The following is a 19,766-nucleotide window of genomic DNA, read 5'->3' on the forward strand; positions in this document are numbered from 1 at the left end:
TGGCTCGCTCGCCGGTTGCGACGTCTCTTCATCCTGGCTGTACTGGCCGCGCTGCTGTCAATTTTGGTTTCGAAAGCATCGATTTTTGCAGGTCATCTGCGCCGTGCATGCGCACATATGAGCGGCCGTATCTTGCAGTATTTTTAGGCAGACTACACGGAAATAGTTTACAAGAGGTCAAAATTTCCCGTGCAGTTTGCCTTTAATCTCACCGATTTCACAGACGGGGCACTTACGCTGCAGCGTAGAAAATCACTGCGCCGTCAACGGCTGCAAAACAAGCAACGAGAAAGTAGAGTTTTTAAAATCAAATTTTGGGGTTTTTATCGCTCCGCAGCTACACCTCGGCTATGGGGCGCCCCGGAGCGGAGCGCCACGGATTAATTTTGACCACCTGGGTCTCTTTAGTGCGTGCAGAAATCGCCACACACGGGCGTATTTGCCCTTTGCCTCCATCTGAAAATCGGCTACCGAGGCCCGGATCAAACCTGTGTCCTTGGCTTCAGCAGCACAACGTGATTAGAAGTGTATGTACCCGTACGTAGCACCAGACATCGGTCTGCGGATAGCTCGGTATGCTTGTACGTTTGGTAATGACACTTGGGTGCAGGGGATACTTTTGTCTGGCTTTCCAGCAAATTGTTTTTGAAGCCAGATACGACGCCAAAGCCATAGCCGCGAGCACCCACCCCACCAAATTAAATAAGAAAAACCTTATTGCGTGCACACGATATATTGCGGCCATACTCATAGAGCGTTGTTATAGGAGCTTCGGTCAATAGCGAGGCGGGGAGAACCCGCATCGAGCCACTCCAGTTGATCATCGATTTAAACAGGCCGTTCTCTTACGTATGCACGACCAGGCCTGTTGCCGTCCCGAACCAAAGCTGCGTTATGCCAAGGGCTCCGGAGAGAAGAATGGAAGACCCCATGAATGTGCTTTCGTTTTATACACGATGACTCCGTTAACACTGAACGTATTTAGGAATAGTTGCGGCAATCCATCCCTAGAACTAGGCTGTGCGCGAACCTACACTCTAAACGGAAGTACTGCGGATACGGAGTAAATGGCTTGTCCTCTAATGCACTCCGTGTACGGAGTTTTATGTACTTCGCTAAGAGTGAGTATTTTTAAACTCCCCTATTAGATAGAGTTGTTCTTCAGGCATATAGCGGAGTATCTATTGCTGTTTATTACTCCGCTGAGGAGGGGAGCTTTTTGGGGCATTTAGCAGGGTATTTTGTGCTGTCCATTTCTGGCATTTAGCGGAATATTTTATGCCATTCAGAACACCCCTGAAGGAGGGCGTATTTAAAGGGATACTGAAGCACTTTTTACAAAAAAAAAAAAAGAGCTTTTGCTCCCATTTTATTATTTTTCATACGGCGAACTTGAAAATCAAGTCAAAACTTGGCATAAACTATTACAAAGCACTTAATTTTGGCAAAAATGAACAACGGGTGCCTAGGGGCATTTGGCGAACCTCACCGCCGTTCGTGATTGGTCAAGTCTTCGGGACGTCGTCGTGAGGACCCTCGGAGGAGGCGGAGCACGAAACGCGTTCCCAGCGGGTCGTCGCGGTAGAAAACGCTGTATTTGCATTTGTTTAATTGATCCAACGATGGCCAGTCCGAGTAGTGAGTTTATCGTACACCCGTACTGTTCGAGCCTCTCGCCCGTGCACGAGCGGCGACGGCGACAAGTGCCGGCGACGAAAACAACACTTCCGGGGAGTACGTGTCCCAACCGGCAACGTTCACCCGCCTGGGAAACCGCTGAGTCGCCAAACCATCGGCCAACTGCCGAGTTGCCCGACCGCGCTGTCATACTACGCCGACGGCGACACAAACACGTCGGCCGATGGAAATTCGCCGTAGTGTGACTGACTCGCCGACCGAAGAAGCCAACAAAATCGGTCACCCGACCGGTCGCACGACGCGTCGTCGGGAATCGACCGAGAAGCGAAAACTCCTCCCCGACAACATCCGTGCCGCAATGAATCCGGCTCTATTTTGATAGTTTCTGGAGTGTAATAAACTCAGTTAAGGTCCACGAAGCCCATGCAACTCAACACTAGCACTAATGCTATCCGTATTTTGGCTTTCGACGCTTCGGCTGTTCTCTTCGGCGACGCCGCTACCCCGGAGCTGCAAGCTGTAAATGCGTGTGCGATCGGCTCGCCTGTAGAAAATGTAAGGTCAGTTTCGTGCAGAAGAAGAGTTACGTAGGGAATTTGGGTAATAAGGAATCAATATCGGCAAAGGTTTTTAACGTGAAACGTAAAACCAAAGTACGGCAAGCACTATCCCCGCAGTGGGAAATCGCAGTCGCAGCCGCGCACACACATTTTTGCGAGCGCTTTCGCGAAGCAGCGGAGTTGATGGTGATAAGCTATTGTGGGGGCTTCGGGGAACCTTGCTGTGCAAGCGCTATTTAAGAAATTTCAGTTTACCAGCCAGGAATTCTATAAACCAGCTAGTAAACACCGACGTACGACACAGAAGGATGGGCCTCCATCTATTACCTAGGCTATTTTGCACCGTGTCAACATTTGTGCGGTGGCGCAGTGCTCTCGCGCGTCGCGCCCGTGCGCTTCAACTTCGCGGGTTCAATTCCCGCCGAAGTCAGTTTTTTTTTTTTTGCGGTTTTTTTTAAGGGGTACGGTTTGCGTATGCAATTTGTGAATCATTTTCTGCCCTGATTTTGAGAAGCAACTACCTTTGCAATGGAAAATTCCCTTCGAAACAGCCAGTGGCGTCTTGAGCCACAACAATTAATTTCCCTTTTCTTGCACCGTGTTTCTCGAAAATGCGGTACCATGGTGCAAAGTAAGGCCTTCTTTATTAGAGGAGGTTAAATTTCTGCTGACGTACGCACTAATTTATATGCAAATTTTAAGTGCTACAGAGGTCTTTTCGCAGGGGGTTCATCCATAACATCCATATTATTACTGACGCGGCACCAGCGCACAGCTCTTTTTTCTTTGTCTGTGATCCAACAAGAAGTTGAGGAGTACATACAGTACAAGCAGCGCACACGCCAGTACGCACGAACGGCTTCAGTCGTGCAGCGGCGACACGATACTCCAATTTTGATTAGAGAGAGCCGCTCCTCACAGCTGTTTTTTGCGACGTCACCACTGCTGTTCCAGATTTTAGAGCCGATATCCCGCCGCAGGGGCTTTTGTAACTGCGGTGGTGTCGTCACTTAGTTCAGCATGAACTATATTGAAACGCTTTGGTCAGTAGTGGTCCCTTCTGAGGCACTCATATCACGATAAGCACGTTTTCATAACAGGTGCTCATGCGCGCACTGCGTTACAATGACCGACGAAGAAGATTGCTGCTGTTGCCAGGAGATACGGGAGGTTCGAGAGGGGCAAAGACACCCCAGGTGCGCCACAACCACCAGAAAACTAAAAAAATGTGTGCCTCAACAGGGCTGTGCCGGAGGTTACACTTCGACAGAATGGCACCCCGATACTGCCTAGAAGCAGCCTGTCTGGGAATGTCTGGAACACAACACACTCGCCTTTGTGGGCTTGAAGTGTTCCCTCTTTACAGTAGCAACCTACTGAGCAGCGAGTTTCGGCTCCCGCGGGAAGCTGTGAAAGACCACTTTATCGCTGCCATAGGTGCTGTTGCAACCGAATGCCGAGCAGAACCTCGGCATGGTTACTCCGCTTCCTCGGCACGATTGTGAAGCAGTACAAAGCAGCACTGAAAAAGTTTCCACTACTAGTTGCTAAATAAAAACAAAACACAGCACAGGGCCCAGGAAAGCTAACGCTGGCGGACGGCACGCTGAGAAAGGCAGCAGCAGGGGCCGAACACATGCCGCGGCTGCCGATCGCTCCTCACGACTGCGTCACCACGACCCCTTTCACTCTCGTGCCGTCCTCCTCCCCTGCGCTCTGTGCGTCGCGGGGGCGTGGCGATGGCGCTTGTTTATTCGCCTATTACGGCGCTGTTTCAACCAAAAAAAAAAAAAAAAAAAGAAAAAGACCTCGTAGGTAAGGTGTTTAAGGTCAACGCTTCCGAATTTCTGTGTATTCAGCAGATTGAAAACTGCCTCAGTTTCAAGTACCCGGCGGAGCATTTAATGTCACCCAAATCTCCGCCACGAATAAGAGTGTTTTCTAGTATCTATTAAAGTATTTTGTGTTTTTAGGAACTGCGCTGAGCAGGGCAGTACCGAGACTTGCAAAGAACAAAACAGATATTTAGTTCATTGTTCCAGTAGGGGCACGTCAACTTCTCAATAGAACTAAATGTTTCCGTTCAAAATTACATTTCCTTATATTCAAACATAAAGATGGAACAAAAATAAATACGATAATAGACTAAGTCACATCGAGAAATAAATCGCATCAAACTCAAATCAGATACGAATCTGTTCAACACACATGAAGCATGGTAGAAAATATATGCGGCTACCAGCCACGCAGTGCCCCATTGGGTTCGCGCTACTGAGCCCAAGGATGCTTGTTCGACCCCGGCCACAGCGGGCGTTTTTCTTATTATAACGAAAAAAAAAAGCTCATGTGTCGATATTTTCGCCACGTAAAGACCCCCAGGCGGTCAAAATTCCTCCATCACGGCGTGCCTCATAGTCGTCGTAGCTGGGGCTCATTGAAACCTCCGAGATATTTTATACGGAGCCCCAAAAGAAGCCCAACACATCTATCATTAGCGCGAGTTCAAAAGAAAGTGACTAGACGTTGTAAAGCTGAAGTTAGATCTTTTCCCTCTTGAAACCATTTGGTTAATTTAGAACTAAAATAAAATGGGCAATCAGCACCATTATTGACGAGTATCATTGTTGCCAACTTTGTATCACAGTTTACAAGAATGCTTTAACTGGCCACCTCAGGAAAAGACAACTACGGAAAAGCCACGCCACCCACATACGACGTCTCCTATACAAAAAGCCAGGACTCACAAAAAGAAAGAAAAAAAAAACGCAGGGTATCCAGACATCAGGAAAATGAAAGAAAAAAAATATCAGGCAGGCTGGCGACAATAAAGAGAACTTTATCTAGGAGAATGTAAACAAGATGACGAGATTGGAATGCGCGTAGGAACCTGCGTAAAGCGGACATGTTTTCTGTGCCAGTCAACTTGCTTTGTGTGCGTATATCCCTCCTCCTTTTAATCCCTTTCTCTAAACGGCGGGGGCGCGCGGCAGTCGGTACGACGTTCGTGAACGTTCCTAGAAAACAGTTAGGCGGGTTTCTCCTCGCGTGGCGGGGGCGAAGCGGGCGACGCCTGCTTGAAACAACACCTTCGCGGCGTGTTTGCGACGCATTTAGAGCTTTTCTGCCACTGGAAACTCGTGTATTTGAAGGACGAGGGAGGACTTTAGGCTAAGAAAGCAAAAATAAATAAACATGTATAGCTACTTTGTGCAATCAAGTGCTGTTCACGAAAAATAAACATGTAAACTGAACACTGCAAACGATGGGGCTATCGCATGAAGGACTAGCTTCTCTTTAACCGACTCCTATATAGTTTGAAGCAAAGTGCAGCTCCTGGAATATTTATTTACGAAGAATGAAGGCATTAGACGGGTCGCTTTTAGCAAATGATTGCAGCCAGAAGCAAACACGTTCACTTTTACGCCACCACCACAGTCACAGTCCGCGACGGTTGCATCTTGAAATCAAAATTGAAATTTCAGGCTATGACAAACGTCACGGCGTCAGCTGATTACATTGAGTACGCGCCTACCGAAGTTCGAAGCACAGGCCAGGAGGCTTCCCTAGCATTTTCGATCTCCACCTTGCTTTGTAGGAGGATTGGTTGCTTCCAAGCGCAACACTTCTGTGCGTAGGCGAGTCCTACGCAGGTTGTTTATCCGATCGGAACTTGAAGTATTCTGCTGGTGCTCCCGCACGCACACCACACGAAATTCCACCACAGTGAAGCGAACACATACACCACACAATTCGTCGGGAATAGTCTTGGTTGATCTTGCTGATGCATTCCTTTCTTGTACGCTTTTTAAACGTCAAGGTCATCACTTTGTGTGGAAAATGCAGGCGACAGGTCACATTTTCTATATCGGAGCTCGCTGTCTTCCCGCACGTCCACCGGGAGCAGCGGTCATCTTGACCACTGCCCTCTCGTTTGCGAAGAGATATCGAGAGAGGCTCGTCCTTTAGCTCCACTCGTATATGGAGCTTTTCCCGGCATGAATCTCCTCAGCAGGAGTTTTCTCGGAGGTTATGTGCTTAACTCCGTCCTAGGTCGCAGCAATTGTGTGTAATTACGGCGTTTTACACCGTCACTTTGTTGACGGAGTGTTAGGCATTTTCAGCTTTAAACACTTCGCAGCACGGAGTACACGTTGTACTGCTGGAGGAATTACCAGAACATACACCCTATGAAACTCCCCATCCGGATTGATTCCATTTACTGTGCAGCGCTTGTCCGGACGCAAACGATGCTGTACTCACTGAGAAATTGATCAATTTCAGTTTAAATTTGATTCTCACGCGAAATCGTGTGTTTTCATGACGTCGGCAATGAGATCACAAGAATAGGTCTTCAAGCTGCTGCAGAGCCTTATTTACTGTTTGTCAACCTAGATGGCGCCACCATACCGCGGCTGGCCGTTTTCTGCCTTTACTTTGTTTTTTACCGTATTTGTACCTGTCTTGTTTTGTTTAAAGTAGACGATTATCGTTTCGTGAAACATGGTGTTCGCTCAACAGAAATAGCCACTTAAGACACCGTCGAATTACGCCAGTCGAGCAGTGTCGTCTGAGAAAACACCAAAGCGCCGCTCTGCTGCGCAGCTGAAACAAGCATAGTCTGCACAGTACCAGAGTCCTTCAATGCTTTTGAAAAGCATTGAAGGACTCTGACAGTACCAACACCAGTGCGCATCGGTACTTTTATGTTTACGTGTACTTTCGTAACGTCCACCGTTTACCCCACCATCCTTAATGCTATAAAAAGAATGTGTCCTAAATTAAAGCTCAAATAGCGCGTTCGGCAAGCTTATAAGCCCTGCCTAATTCGCGGTTGCTTCTGCCGGCCTCAGCCAATCTCAGAGCTGGCACATATGACATCATAGGTTCTGTTGCGGGAAATGAGCTAGTGGGTCGCATGGCCGTTCTCTCTTTTCCTTATTTATATAGCTTATTTGAGCGAAGTTTACGTCAAAAGTGGTGTCAGTATGATTATAACGAAGCAATCTTTCGAATGAACCAAACTTGTGTTTTGTTTGCATGGACCCTTTAAATCGGGTTCCGTCAGCGGCGGTGCCGCTCATTGTCAGGGGCTCTATACCGCATTATAAGCGTCATTGTGCGCTGTCTCTAGAACTCCAACCAATGCTTACTTTTTCGAGTTCATGACACGCAAAAGTCTTGGGTGAGGCTCAGATGGCGCTGACCCAGCTGCTTCATTTCACAACGCACTGGGGTCCAACTCCGCTGATTACAGGGGCGCGCGAGGCTTCAGGCGGGCGAGCGCGCTCGTTCCTTACGTCACACCACGGCCACTGCCTCTGTTCCTTGCTGCTATAGGACTGCCCCTCAAGAGAGGAGGCGCTGCGGCACTCTGATAAGGTGCCCAGCGTACGTACGTGGTGGTTGCATTGCTGAGCGGCGATCGGAGGTGGTGACGTGTACAGCCTCGCCGCGCTCGATTGCTACTGTGTCGCGAAAGGGCCGGTGGAAACACGGAGGGGGCCAATATACGTAGGGTTTCTTGTTATCGGGTTTTATATTTTTTTTTAAATGAAGGGGGGGGGGGTAAGAGTCGGGTGCTATTTTTCAAAGTGATAATCGGGGAGAAATCTGTTTTTCTTTTTGTAAAAACCCTCCCTAAATTCGGGTTTTTTTCGGGTTAAATATTCAGATGCACTAAGTTATATAATCAGGTTATTTTAGAAAGTATCACAAGATTCTTAACTCTAACGTGCTAAAATTGGTGCTGGTTAGAAGCTGGTAATGTGGGGAACATCAGGGTTTTAGCTCTACTAAATACTCTCCTAAAATGTAGTATGAATCGTAACGATTACAATAAAGAGCATTCATAACTGCTAAAAAATGAAAAGTTTTATTCACAAAAAGCTGGTAGTACATTTTTTACACATCCTTGTTTATTCACATTATCATCTACATGCGTAACATGTGGGTCTCCACTCGAGAACTGTCCGATCGTTGAACGCATCTCCGCTGGGAGAAAGTTCTCTCGATATCACAGTTCCCAGTAGTTAGGCACAACAATGCGAGTGCAGCATTTGCCATCCTGGGGTAGCGAGCGGTAGAGTCATGCCAATGCTCAATGAGTTCGACAGCTGTGTTTGTGGGGCTTGCTTCCCGCAAGTACTGGTTGAGAACGGCGGACCGTCAGCCCGCAATTGTGCATATCGCGACTTTGGAAATGTCCATTCGGGGAGAAGTCGGGTTTAACCCGATTCTCCTGAAACATTTTCGGTGTGTAGAAATCGGGTAAAATCGGCCGGGATTTACCCGAAAACGAACAACCCTAATTATACTGTGGCTGCAGGAGGTGGCGAACGGGGCCGTACCGCAGTTCGAGGTTTGCTTGATCAACGTTCGGAAGTAAACAAGCAGCTATGGGATTTTGTTGGCGTGTAGGCTGCAGGCGAAGGCTGGCGTGGAAAATGCATTAACTACCTCATGTATTCCGCGGCGGAAGAGGTCTGCATGGGCCGACGCATCGAAAAGGTCCACTGGTAGGCGAAGCTAGGCCCCATAAAGCAGTTCAGCAGCAGAACACCTCAGGTCACTGTTCGAGGCGATACGTACGCCCAAAAGTGTCAGGGTCAAGCGTCAGACCCACTGCGTTGCGCATTCGTCGACTGTGAGTGCGGCCTTGAGCCGGCGGCGAAAGCGCCCAATGAACCCATTTGTCGGCGGCCGGTATGCGCCACAGCACGCAAACGAGTGGCGCCGGGAAGTCGAAGGAGCTCCGCGAAGAAGTTCGGCAGGCTCTCGCACCCCTATAGCTGGGATCAACCGAATTGCACCCCAGTGCGTTCCGAATATAGCAGCTTGGTCACCGCGGTCTGATCCTGCACCCAGACTTCTGCCGGGGTCATGAGCTCTACAAATTGACGCGATGGGATTCTTTTGCGTGAAGCACGCCGATTACCGGTTCAGATCCACCGGTTGAAGACCGCGTTCTGGTGAAAGGTGAATACTTAAACATTTTTATACGTAAGTACCTCAGCACGCTTTAAGGTCAACTTGGCGACATTAGAAATCGAAAGGCCTGGAACACGGAAATGGAGTTGCATTGTTGTGGAGCAGTGTTGCTTTACCGACGGCTTTCACGCGTGCGTGTGAGCGTGTTGTTTATCTACTTCCACACACACACACACACAAAAACGGTCATACATCGCGCTTTCAACGGATAACAACGATGGATGCTACCAGGGTCATTTCTAAAAGGTAAGCACCTAGTGACAAATAAACAACACGCACACACACGCGTAAAAGCCACCGGCCTACGGGAGGCCAGGATAGCTCTCGAATCGGCAGTGGCGGGAGCAGACGACCCTCGTACCCGTAAGCATTGGCGCTTCTACCGCTTACCTATTGAGCCGCGTAAAGTCATCGGCGCTGTGAATACGGAGAGATAAGTGCGTCTTGTTATTCCTTCCGTTTCACCTCAGTTCCTCCCCCGCTCTATTTCAGCCGAAATTAGTGTTTTCCGTGTCGGCCTCACGAGCGCCATCTTTTGCGGGGCCACCGCAAAAATCGGCGGACAAAAACAGGACGTACAGCTTAAGTTCTTCCATTACAGGTCTGTGTACAAGGCGGCTTACAATCCAACGAACTTCACGTGCACGATAAAGCTGGTGCCGTGCGACAGGTTCCAGAGGCACAAGCAAGCCTGCATGGACAAAGTTGTCGCCTCAGTCATCAAGAGCCCCTTCTTGGTCAAGTATTACGCCTGTTACAGCACGCGTGTAAGCTTGTCATTGCTCTGTAGCTGCTCCACAGCGCGTTCTTCCGTCGTGGGGGGTTAGAGAAAGTTAGCGTTCTGTATTTATTTATTTATTTATTTGTTTATTTATTTATTTATTTATTTATTTATTTATTTATTTATTTATTTATTTATTTATTTATTTATTTATTTATTTATTTATTTATTTATTTATTTATTTATTTATTTATTTATTTATTTATTTTCAGTAATGCTAGCTCTTCCGGGCTGTTAAAGGGTGGAAATACGAAACAAGTTCACGCAAAGAACGCTTTCAAATTTCTTTCAAACGAGTCTAACGCGTGGTTAACAGGAAGTACACATGAGATCAAGTTGTTTCACTCAACAATTGTGTCTTGACAATGGAATAGTGTTTAAGGCATCAACTCTATGATCATAAGGCCTGATAGTGTAAGCGTGGTTAAATCGTGGTGAAACTGTCCCAGGAGGCGGCAAACACAAACTGCAATTAAGTTCCGCTTATTTTTATGAAGTTGATGCGAAACTTAACCAAGCTATTTACCGCCGAATAGCCAACATACTGAGGCCAGCCATGGCAAACGTGGAAGTTACGAGTGCGATTTGTAGTGATCAGAAAAAATAAGCCTAGCCGCCATTTGCTGGGTACGTTCAATTTATCTATTATGCACTGTTGATGAGGGTCCTAAATTACACTTGCATACTCTAAACTTGGTCTAACGATTGTAGTGTGTGTCTGAAGTTGGATACTGTAAAATATCGTTAATTCGATCCTCAGGGGGACGCAATCTCAGTTCGAAGGTCCGCTCATCCTTTCATGGGGGCAAACAAATACCCATAAGCCCGCGCCTTTCATTCATTGATTGTGAGGTTTAACGCGCCGACGCTGCACAAGCGATGAGGCGCGCCGTAGTGGAGGGCTCCTGATTAATTTCGACCACCGGGGGGTCGTTAATGTGCGCTGAAATTTCGAACAACCGGGCGTTTTCGCTTTTTTGCCTCCATCAGAAAAACGGCCGCCGCTGCCGGGTATCGAACCCGCGTCCATGGGCTCAGCAGCAAACGAAACCCGCCCCTTGGCCTCCCAGGCTATGGAGCTGCACATAAAGGGTTACCCGCTCGTCACGTACATGGACATAACCCAACATTATCGCCTTCAAAGACAGACCGTATACCCCCGCCTTACCTTCACCTCTCCCACACTACGACTCATTCGAACCGGATCCTTCCGTGCACATCGGAAGTAGGTAAAAGCCGCCACATAATCGCAGTGCGTGGCTTAAGCTGGAAGAACCCTCTCCTCTTCCCGTCGGCTTTCCATCTAGAGAAATGGAGGTCTTGCTGTCCGGTTTCTCTCTTCCGGCCCAGTTTCGGCTGGGCCCAGAGAAAAGGCGGCGCGGACTGCATACGGGCTCCAGAAAAAATGGAATCCCTCCCACGGGCTTCCAGAGCCGTACGCAGTGTGCATAAGAAGTACTTTCTCTCTCTCTCCCCACTCAATGTCTCCCTCGTACGAGCAGTGGGATCGCGCTGCCCCTGCGACTGCCGCCCTTCGATTTCTTTTTCAACGTTATACGGTACGTGCGGTGTGGAGCGCGACGCGTATATGAGCGGGTTCATTGCCACTCTTATCATTCCGCATTTTCAACTCAATATCGTTCTGCTAGTAAGGAAGAGTTCATGATGAGGGCAATGAGGATTCATTGCCCTCATTTGAGCCATGCGTACAGTACATGTCAAGATAAAACCCTGCTCCCTGCAAAATGCCTCGGGTGAAGGGACACATCAATGGGTAAAAGTGAAAAGGCGACATTCAGAAGCTAGGTGAGGGATATTCCCACACCGTCTGCCTTGTCTTCATTCGGTCTCCTTGATCATTGTTTCGTGATGATCGCTGGCGGGCTATCACTTGGACATCTATTTACGGCGGCATAAGCATAGTACAGGTCTTCTAATAGGATCTATGCGTGGCTGAAAGGGAAAAATTCGCGGATACCATGCATATGTCGGAATCTGAGTGACGATTTCAATGATGTTTGTATCTTAAATAATGCCAGGGCTCAGAACTGCACAACGGAGGTCAATCAGCCGCATTTGCAATGATGGTAAGGGCGTCGTGGCATAACTAATACGAGACAAAAATGCGTGTGACCTTTCTGTCCCGCTTGTTCCTTTTCGGAGTAGTTCCCACGATGCTCTTCGTCCTTCAGAGCCGTCCCATTTCATTGCTCTGACTCACGTTTCCGAGCCAGCATACTCAGCATACACCCGCCGCGGCGGCTCAGTGGCTATAAGGCGTTGTGCTGCTGAGCACGAGGACGCGGGTTCGATTCCCGGCCGCGGCGACCGCTTTTCTGATGGAGGCGAAGAGCAAAAACGCCCGTGTGTACGAGATTTTGGCGCATGTTAAAGATCTCCAGGTGGTCAAAATTTATCCGGAGCCCTCCACTACGGCGCGCCTCATCGCCTGCGTTGCGTCGGTGCGTTAAACCCTTCAATTAATCGATACGCAGCATATATTCCAAGTCTGCACGATGTTTCGCTGCGTAGCGAATATGTTCCTGATGTGCGTCGGGCTTCTTTCGGGCCTAGATGTTCTGGACGCGAAGGGAACGCTTTCGAACCATTTTGCTGGCGCGCGTTACGGGACCCTTCTGCAAACGTGACCAGCACGCTCTTCGGACGCCAGATCCAAGCGCGCATCAACGCACTAACTGTGAAAAGGATTCTCAGCGGCGGTGACGGCCAATGATGATGATGATGATGATGATGATTAAAGGCCTCCCCTTTGAATCGGGGTGATGGCGTGCGCCATCTAGCCTATCTTAGTAGTTTGAATTTAAATTTAGTCCCTCAACTCGGATTTCTTTTTAATTCTGCCCTGCCGCTACCCTGGCTGGGCTGTTATGTTATCGACTTCCCTGCTTTTTTTGCACCAATACTCTAGCCGCTGCTTAGTAATACCTACTGCTGACCAGTTAATGCTTCCATTTATTGCGAAGCCCAGTGCCTCAGGAAGTAGGACTTTCCCCCCAATTCTAGCCGGCTGAATCTTTTGGCATCCTATTACTATATGTGGTCGATTGTTTCTTTATCCCTGCCACATACAACACATGTCTCATCCTGGGACGAATATTTGCTCATGTAAGTTCGAGTTCTCAAGCAGCCAGCCCGCGCCTCAAAGAGCAACGCACTACCTTTATTGTTGTCATAAAAGTTCTCTTTCCGGATCTCTTTTTTGCTTGCTTTGTAGATTCCCAGCGATCCCTTCTTTTCCATCCTCTCTTTCCACATGAGCGTCTCTGTTTCCTTCACTTGCTTTTTAACTGCCCCCCCCCCCCCCTGTTTATTTGCCGCGGTCAAGGTATATTTAGTCGCCAGCTTTCGCGTCCTCTTCCGCCATTGGGTGTCCACACTTCTAAGGTACACGTACCTGTGCACTCTGGCTGAACATGGAACGTGTAGATCCTATTAGAAGACCTGTACTATGCTTATGCCGCCGTAAATAGATGTCCAAGTGATAGCCCGCCAGCGATCATCACGAAACAATGATCAAGGAGACCGAATGAAGACAAGGCAGACGGTGTGGGCAATATTCATGGAGACGAGCGCCATCTGGTGCTTTCGCAATAAATCATACTCCTTGCCACCGGAGCTGGGATGGGAAGAGGCCGCTGGCCAACCAGCGGGACATCCGTCTAGGGAACATCAGCACCAGCAGCAGCTCCCGAAAAGCCGGGAGGAGAGGTAAACAAAGCTTCTCAGTAAAAAAAAAAAAAAAAAAAAAGAAAAAGAAAAAGAAAACACCGTACGCACGCACGCGTACGTGAAGACGCATCATCACGGTGTCCTCCTCGTTACGAACGGGAATGACGTGCTCGTCCCCACAGACGTGATCGTGCGGATCTTTCTTGTGAAAGCGACGTGGTGGTAATTCCACTGCTCACAAACATGGGGAACGAACAAAGTACAGAGGCCTGATCGCACCGTTCATGAGAGGAAGTATGGAGTGATTAATAGGTGAGCAAAAAAAAAAAAACACCACAAGTTTCGGAGTATATAGGCCTGTTTCGATCACTCGGGGTGAGCTTACGTGAGTTTATTTAGTAGAGAAATCGATACAAAAGTGCTGTTCTCCTTTCTTCATCCTCCTTGCCGATTGCCTGCGGCGTTTTATATGACGCGAACTCCTTCGTATTGGCTTAACTGCGCGGCTAGCGTTGACGAAAGCAGTCGACCGGCCGTCGGCGCGCGTCATCAGAATTCGATCCCGCAGTGAAAACAGAGCCGACAAGCTTTGTGCCCGGAAAAATAGGGCTTTATTTTGTTAGTTTATGCACTGTATTAGGCTTAGAAAATTGGATGAAATCAAAATAACTCCGCATTAGCGCATATGCGATAGGTATATTGGCTTACGACGCTTCGCTGACTTTGCTTTACTGGAGTTAAGCTTCATCTGCGTGTGCGACTGGTACACTTATAGAAAATATAAGGTCAATTAAAAGCAGGAGAAGAGTGAGCGAAGTTACTCGAGGCTACAAAAAATTACAATCAACCAAAGCTTTTATCGTAAAGCGGAAAACTAAGGTACGAGAAACACTTTTTGCGCAGGGTAATCTATCAGACGGGTCTGCAGCACGACCACACACTCGCGATCGCTTTTCTTGCCTTATGGAAGGGAGTCGCTGGTGACCAGATATTTGGGGGTAGGGGGAAGCTTACGGCTTAAATAGTATTCAATAAATGCTCAGTTTAGAAGCTCGGAGTGCTGCAATCCAACAAGTAAATAGCGATGTACGACATGACGGGGTATTACAGATCTCGGCATGTACAGGGTGTCTCAGCTATAATGCCCCAAGATTAAAAAAAAATAGCAATAGCGCGGTACTCGAACAAAGCCTAGTGCATAATGTTTCCAGCACAGTAGAGTAGCGAGCGGTAAGTTTTGGTTAATTATAACAAAATAATTATTGGTCATTAGTTATCTAACTCGAGAAGTACTGTCCTAATCATTATAATGTCAATGAGGCACTTGTAGGTATCCACGAGAGGCATCCAAGTGCGGTATTTTCAGCGACGAACTAATCGCGTACTCATTTATTCTGACTAATAAAGAAACCCCGCGAAATATAAAAAGTACCACGTGACGGCGCTCTCGCGCGCATCATAAAGCAGTGCCCTCAACCAGGCTGCCTGCCTGTGAATTAGCCAGAATGACACAAAGAAAAGAAAGAAAACAAACCGCGACCGAGTTTGGGCCTTATCTGCCACACGCGCCCAGCGAAAGTTCCTGTTCCTGCTCATTTCATGCGTGCCATCATCAAGCTGAGGCGCTGTCTCTTCAGGCGTTCAACAGGCAAAGCAGTTGCTTTCAATCAACCTATTTGAGAGCGGTGGTATAAGACGCGCGCGGGAGCGCGGTCACGTGTTATTTTTTATATTTCGCAGTTTTTTTATCAGTCAGGATAAATGAGTACGCAATTAGATCGTCGCTGAAAATACGTCACTTAGGTGCCTCTTGATGGTACCTGCAAGTACTTACCTCATTAACACTTCAATGATTAGGACAATACTTCTCGAGTTATATAATTAACTACAATTGATAATTAGATATCGTTAACGAAAGAATACTACCCGCTAGTCCACTGTACTGGAAACCTTATGCGCCAGGTTTTCTTCGAGTAGCGCAATTGCTTTTTCTAAATCTTGGTGCATGATAGCTGGGACACCCTGTATGCTTTTTATTATATGTTCTTATAGCGTAGTCGGATGGAGCTGTACGCGACCATCACCGCACTGTGCGGTTTCGAATCCCGTTCTACAGATTTTTTTCCCGAATTGGCCGATTTTCGGCATTGTGTTAACGCGCATTGTACAACGAGGTTGGTACCACGAGGGGAGACAGGTGATCTCTGACGGTGCGGGAGAAACGCCTCCCAGTTGAGCATCTCCGATGGGGCGGAGGGCGTTCAGCCACTGCGTACGCCTCCACTCGTCCTTCGTCTCTGGGGGAAGCGATACTTGCTCGCTAGAAGCGGTGCTAGGAGGTTTATATGGCCCATTTTAGCAATCCAAATGTGAATAGCCGGTCATGACTATTCGTTAAAGCACAGATAATGCGCGAACACAGATAACGCCGCAAGCCATGGACGTGTAACATCGGGTAACACTCAGTAACATCGGGTGTCCCCCAAGGGTCTGTCCTGGGACCTCTTCTGTTTCTCTCTCTGTTTCTAATATATATTAACGATCTACCCATTCATGGATATTCTCATATCCGCATGTTTGCCGACGATTGTGTTCTATACCGCAAAATTACTAACCCTTCTGATCAAACTGCGCTTCAAAATGACCTTAACCGTGTACAGCAATGGTGCGACCTGTGGCTAATGGAGTTTAACCCCACTAAATGCAAACTCGTTTCTTTTCAACGTCAGCGTAATCTCTTGTATTTTTCTTACGTAATAGCTAACTCGACTCTTGAACAAATTCAATCCTATAAATACCTAGGCGTCACCTTATGCAGTGATCTTGCATGGCGCACGCATATCACGAACGTCATATCATCAGCAAACCGATCTCTGGGTTTTTTAAAGCGTCATTTGCGTCACGCCCCACTGGACATCAAACGTCTCGCCTATAAATCTTTAATCCGAACTAAACTAGAATATGCGGCTCCCATATGGAGTCCGCACCAGGTATACTTGATCAATGAATTAGAATCAGTGCAAAACCGCGCCACTAGGTTCATTCATTCCTCATATTCATATGACATACGCATATCATCCCTTAAACGCGAAACTGGTCTTTCAAATCCTTCAGTGCGCCGCCGCATCACCAGCCTTTGTTTGCTACACAAGTTTTTCTACAGCCCTCTTAATCAACCACCCTATATCGTCCCACCGACGCGCATATCTCACCGCACTGCCCACCCGTATCAAATTGCCCGGCCACATGCTCGCGCTACTACTTTTTCTGCCTCATTTTTTCCCCTGTAGCAGTGGCCTGGAATGGCCTTCCCTGTGACGTTCCAGCCATCACATGTTCATCAACATTTAAAAAGAAGGTCACCACGCACATTTCCATTTGAAGAGCAGTGTACATTTATCTGTAACCCACCCCTTATGTAATACCCCCTACATGGGGGTCTTGAAGGTATTAAAGGGATGTGATGTGATGTGACGTGTTGCATGAACCGAAACCAAAACTGGCTTGAATGACTCCCCAAAAATAAAGCACAATAAATATATTCCGACACATTTGCTTTTTTCCTCAGAAAAGAAATAACACTAGTACAAAATGGAAGTCCGTATGCACGAACTTTAAAATCTTGGACATCGTCCAGTCACATCGAAGCGGGTAGCGGGTAGTTCGCGTCATTTCGCGTCACTGCTGTAATTGTTGCGGCCACCGCAGATGTCGCCTGATATTTTTTCCTTTCAGGCTTCATAAATAAATACTACTTTAGCTCCCGCATAAAAGATTAAGGCATGGTTATTTGATCCCGTCTACGCAATGCAAAGACAAGCAGAAATTCGACAACTTCAGTTCAGTGTCCCTCTAACATCATAAGATTTTTTTGTCAGTTTTGAATTGTTCCATCAGCAGCAAAGAAAGACATTTTGTTTAACTCTTACAATTCCACTTCGTAATATTGTTTTATGGCTTTTTACCCTGAAGGAATATCATAGAAAAATATTCTTGAAGTGGGTCGGTATCGAGAACCGGATGCAGGGCTCCCAAAGGTAACCTCGCCTATTTTGTTAGAATAAAATATACCATAATAATTTTAATATTTCACTAGGGGTACGAGGGCGATTTGAGTGAAACTTCAAGGCGGCATGCCATCTCACTGGCATTCAATGCTTTTTTTAACCTTATCTTTGTAGCTTAGTCGTACAGTACAAGGAGTAGGATAAAGTTGCCGTGGAGCGCTTTTAAAACGTACGTCTGCGCGTGCGAACAAAATCCTTGCCGGAGCCATGCATGCATTTATTGGTAAGGCTAGAGACTAATGCAACGTGTTCTAGTTCATCTGACAGGACGAATATCATCTGTTGGCAGGTCTTGATTGTCAGCTTTTATTTCGCCGCCAAGCGTAGAGTGAGGGGGAGGATCAGACACTCATGGCAATAAATAAATGTTATGAGTTAGATATAGTCCAACAGTTACAGATGATGATACACTAGAGTAGAATAGTGCATAGTGCACGAAAGAAATTAAAACGGCCGTTTTGTAGATCAATCGATTCCGCCTCAACTTTGACAGTTTAATATATGGGTGATGTTCTTAGACCAAGAAATCTATTTATGGATTTCATCCCGCGCATCCAGACCCGTGTCTCTCCCTTAGCTAGTCACCGCACAGCACATGACCAGACAAAGTGAATGAATGCCTGAATATTCAAGGAGCCTAAATATCCAACGAGACGGAACGCCCAACGCGGTATACTCGTGGTCCTTAGAAACTCCTATTCATTGAATATACAGGCCTGGTCGTGCCTTCTGTCTTGGTTAATATTCAGGCTTGTTGGATATGCTAAATGTGTTGAGCTTTGGCGAGAAGATTCATGGGACGCAGGTTACTTTTGTTTTCCAAATTGCTTATGCTTCGCGTTATAACGACCTTCTATATGCATTTGCGCCAAGTTGACGGCTCAACTTAAGAACTAGTGCTTCTAATATCTTGCGGCCTAACGAATGAGTGATATCCATGACCCGCTTTGGCCTCAAAGACTAAGGTAGGAATCAAATTGCGAAGCACCATGCGGTGAAATGCGTCCTTGTAGTTTACGTACATCGAAAACGCGGTTCCAACACTATCCAAAAGGTGAAAAGTTTGCCGTCATATGAGAGAGAGAGAGAGAGAGAGAGAGAGAGAGAGAGAGAGAGAGAGAGAGAGAGAGAGAGAGAGAGAGAGAGAGAGAGAGAGAGAGAGAGAGAGAGAGAGAGAGAGAGAGAGAGGGGGGGGGGGGAGGGAGGGAGGGAGGGAGGGAGGGAGAGAGGGAGAGAATAACCTTCATTGAGCTTGCCAACTGTGATGGTGACGGTTAGTCTACGGCCGTGAGCCGGAGCTGATTAGCGCGGTCGCAATCACTAACAGGGAGCGGTGCCGTCATATAAAGAACATAATTTTACAGGCACCTGCGCAGCCCAGAGGCAGTCGAAACTGTTTTAGCTGGTACCTAGAAGCACATCCATGCTTGCAGTTTTGTCAACGTGAGTGCAGACATCTGTATATTGTGGAAAGGTGGTTAATAGAAGATACAAATCCCTCCATTTGTGTACGCAGCAACTGGCTTCTTGGGTACGCGGTGCTTGAAACTGATTGACTGCATTTACCGTGTAGAGGAGAAAGCCTAGGAATCGATCTCCGTAGCATTCTCCGTAGCATGTCAGCAGTCTCGCCTAAAATAAACTCAAAGGCGGATACACAGTTTATTGTTTGGAAGCATTCCTTGCAAAACATCTTTGACTTCGGAGCATTACTTGCCATCACCTGACAGTACCACTGGATCGTTGCACAAAAAAGAAATGTTGTAGTGCGAGTACTACGAGTGTGAGTAGTGAGAAAAGGAACAGGTCGAGTATTGCGAAGGCGAGCAGAGTGTGGAGTAGGAGTATGCTTCGGATAACACTGACGTATGCTTCACTGCCGTAATACCCGTTGTGCTGTGGTGCAAAGAACGCGCCTTCCATTTTTTTGTGCATAGACGGTTTTACCAAAGAAATAAGTAGCTTCCTTGCCGAAAACAGCTTTTGAAAGAATCACATGTTCTCAGCTTTTTTTTTTAAATATCGAACGATACCTTCACGACG

General features: G+C 47.3%; 1 protein-coding gene across 1 annotated transcript in view; it reads left to right on the forward strand.

The window, feature by feature from the left end:
• LOC144158205 (microtubule-associated serine/threonine-protein kinase 3-like) overlaps positions 1 to 19,766 on the forward strand; it is a 102,664-nt gene that overhangs the window by 30,347 nt on the left and 52,551 nt on the right. Inside the window, exon 4 of the mRNA XM_077688904.1 lies at positions 9,787 to 9,952. Coding sequence (XP_077545030.1) covers positions 9,787 to 9,952 — 166 coding nt within the window. The remainder of the gene's footprint in view (positions 1 to 9,786; positions 9,953 to 19,766) is intronic.

Source organism: Haemaphysalis longicornis, unplaced genomic scaffold (assembly GCF_048455015.1).
Source record: "Haemaphysalis longicornis isolate Haplotype H1 unplaced genomic scaffold, Haemaphysalis longicornis Haplotype H1 scaffold_1, whole genome shotgun sequence".
NCBI lineage: Eukaryota > Metazoa > Arthropoda > Arachnida > Ixodida > Ixodidae > Haemaphysalis > Haemaphysalis longicornis.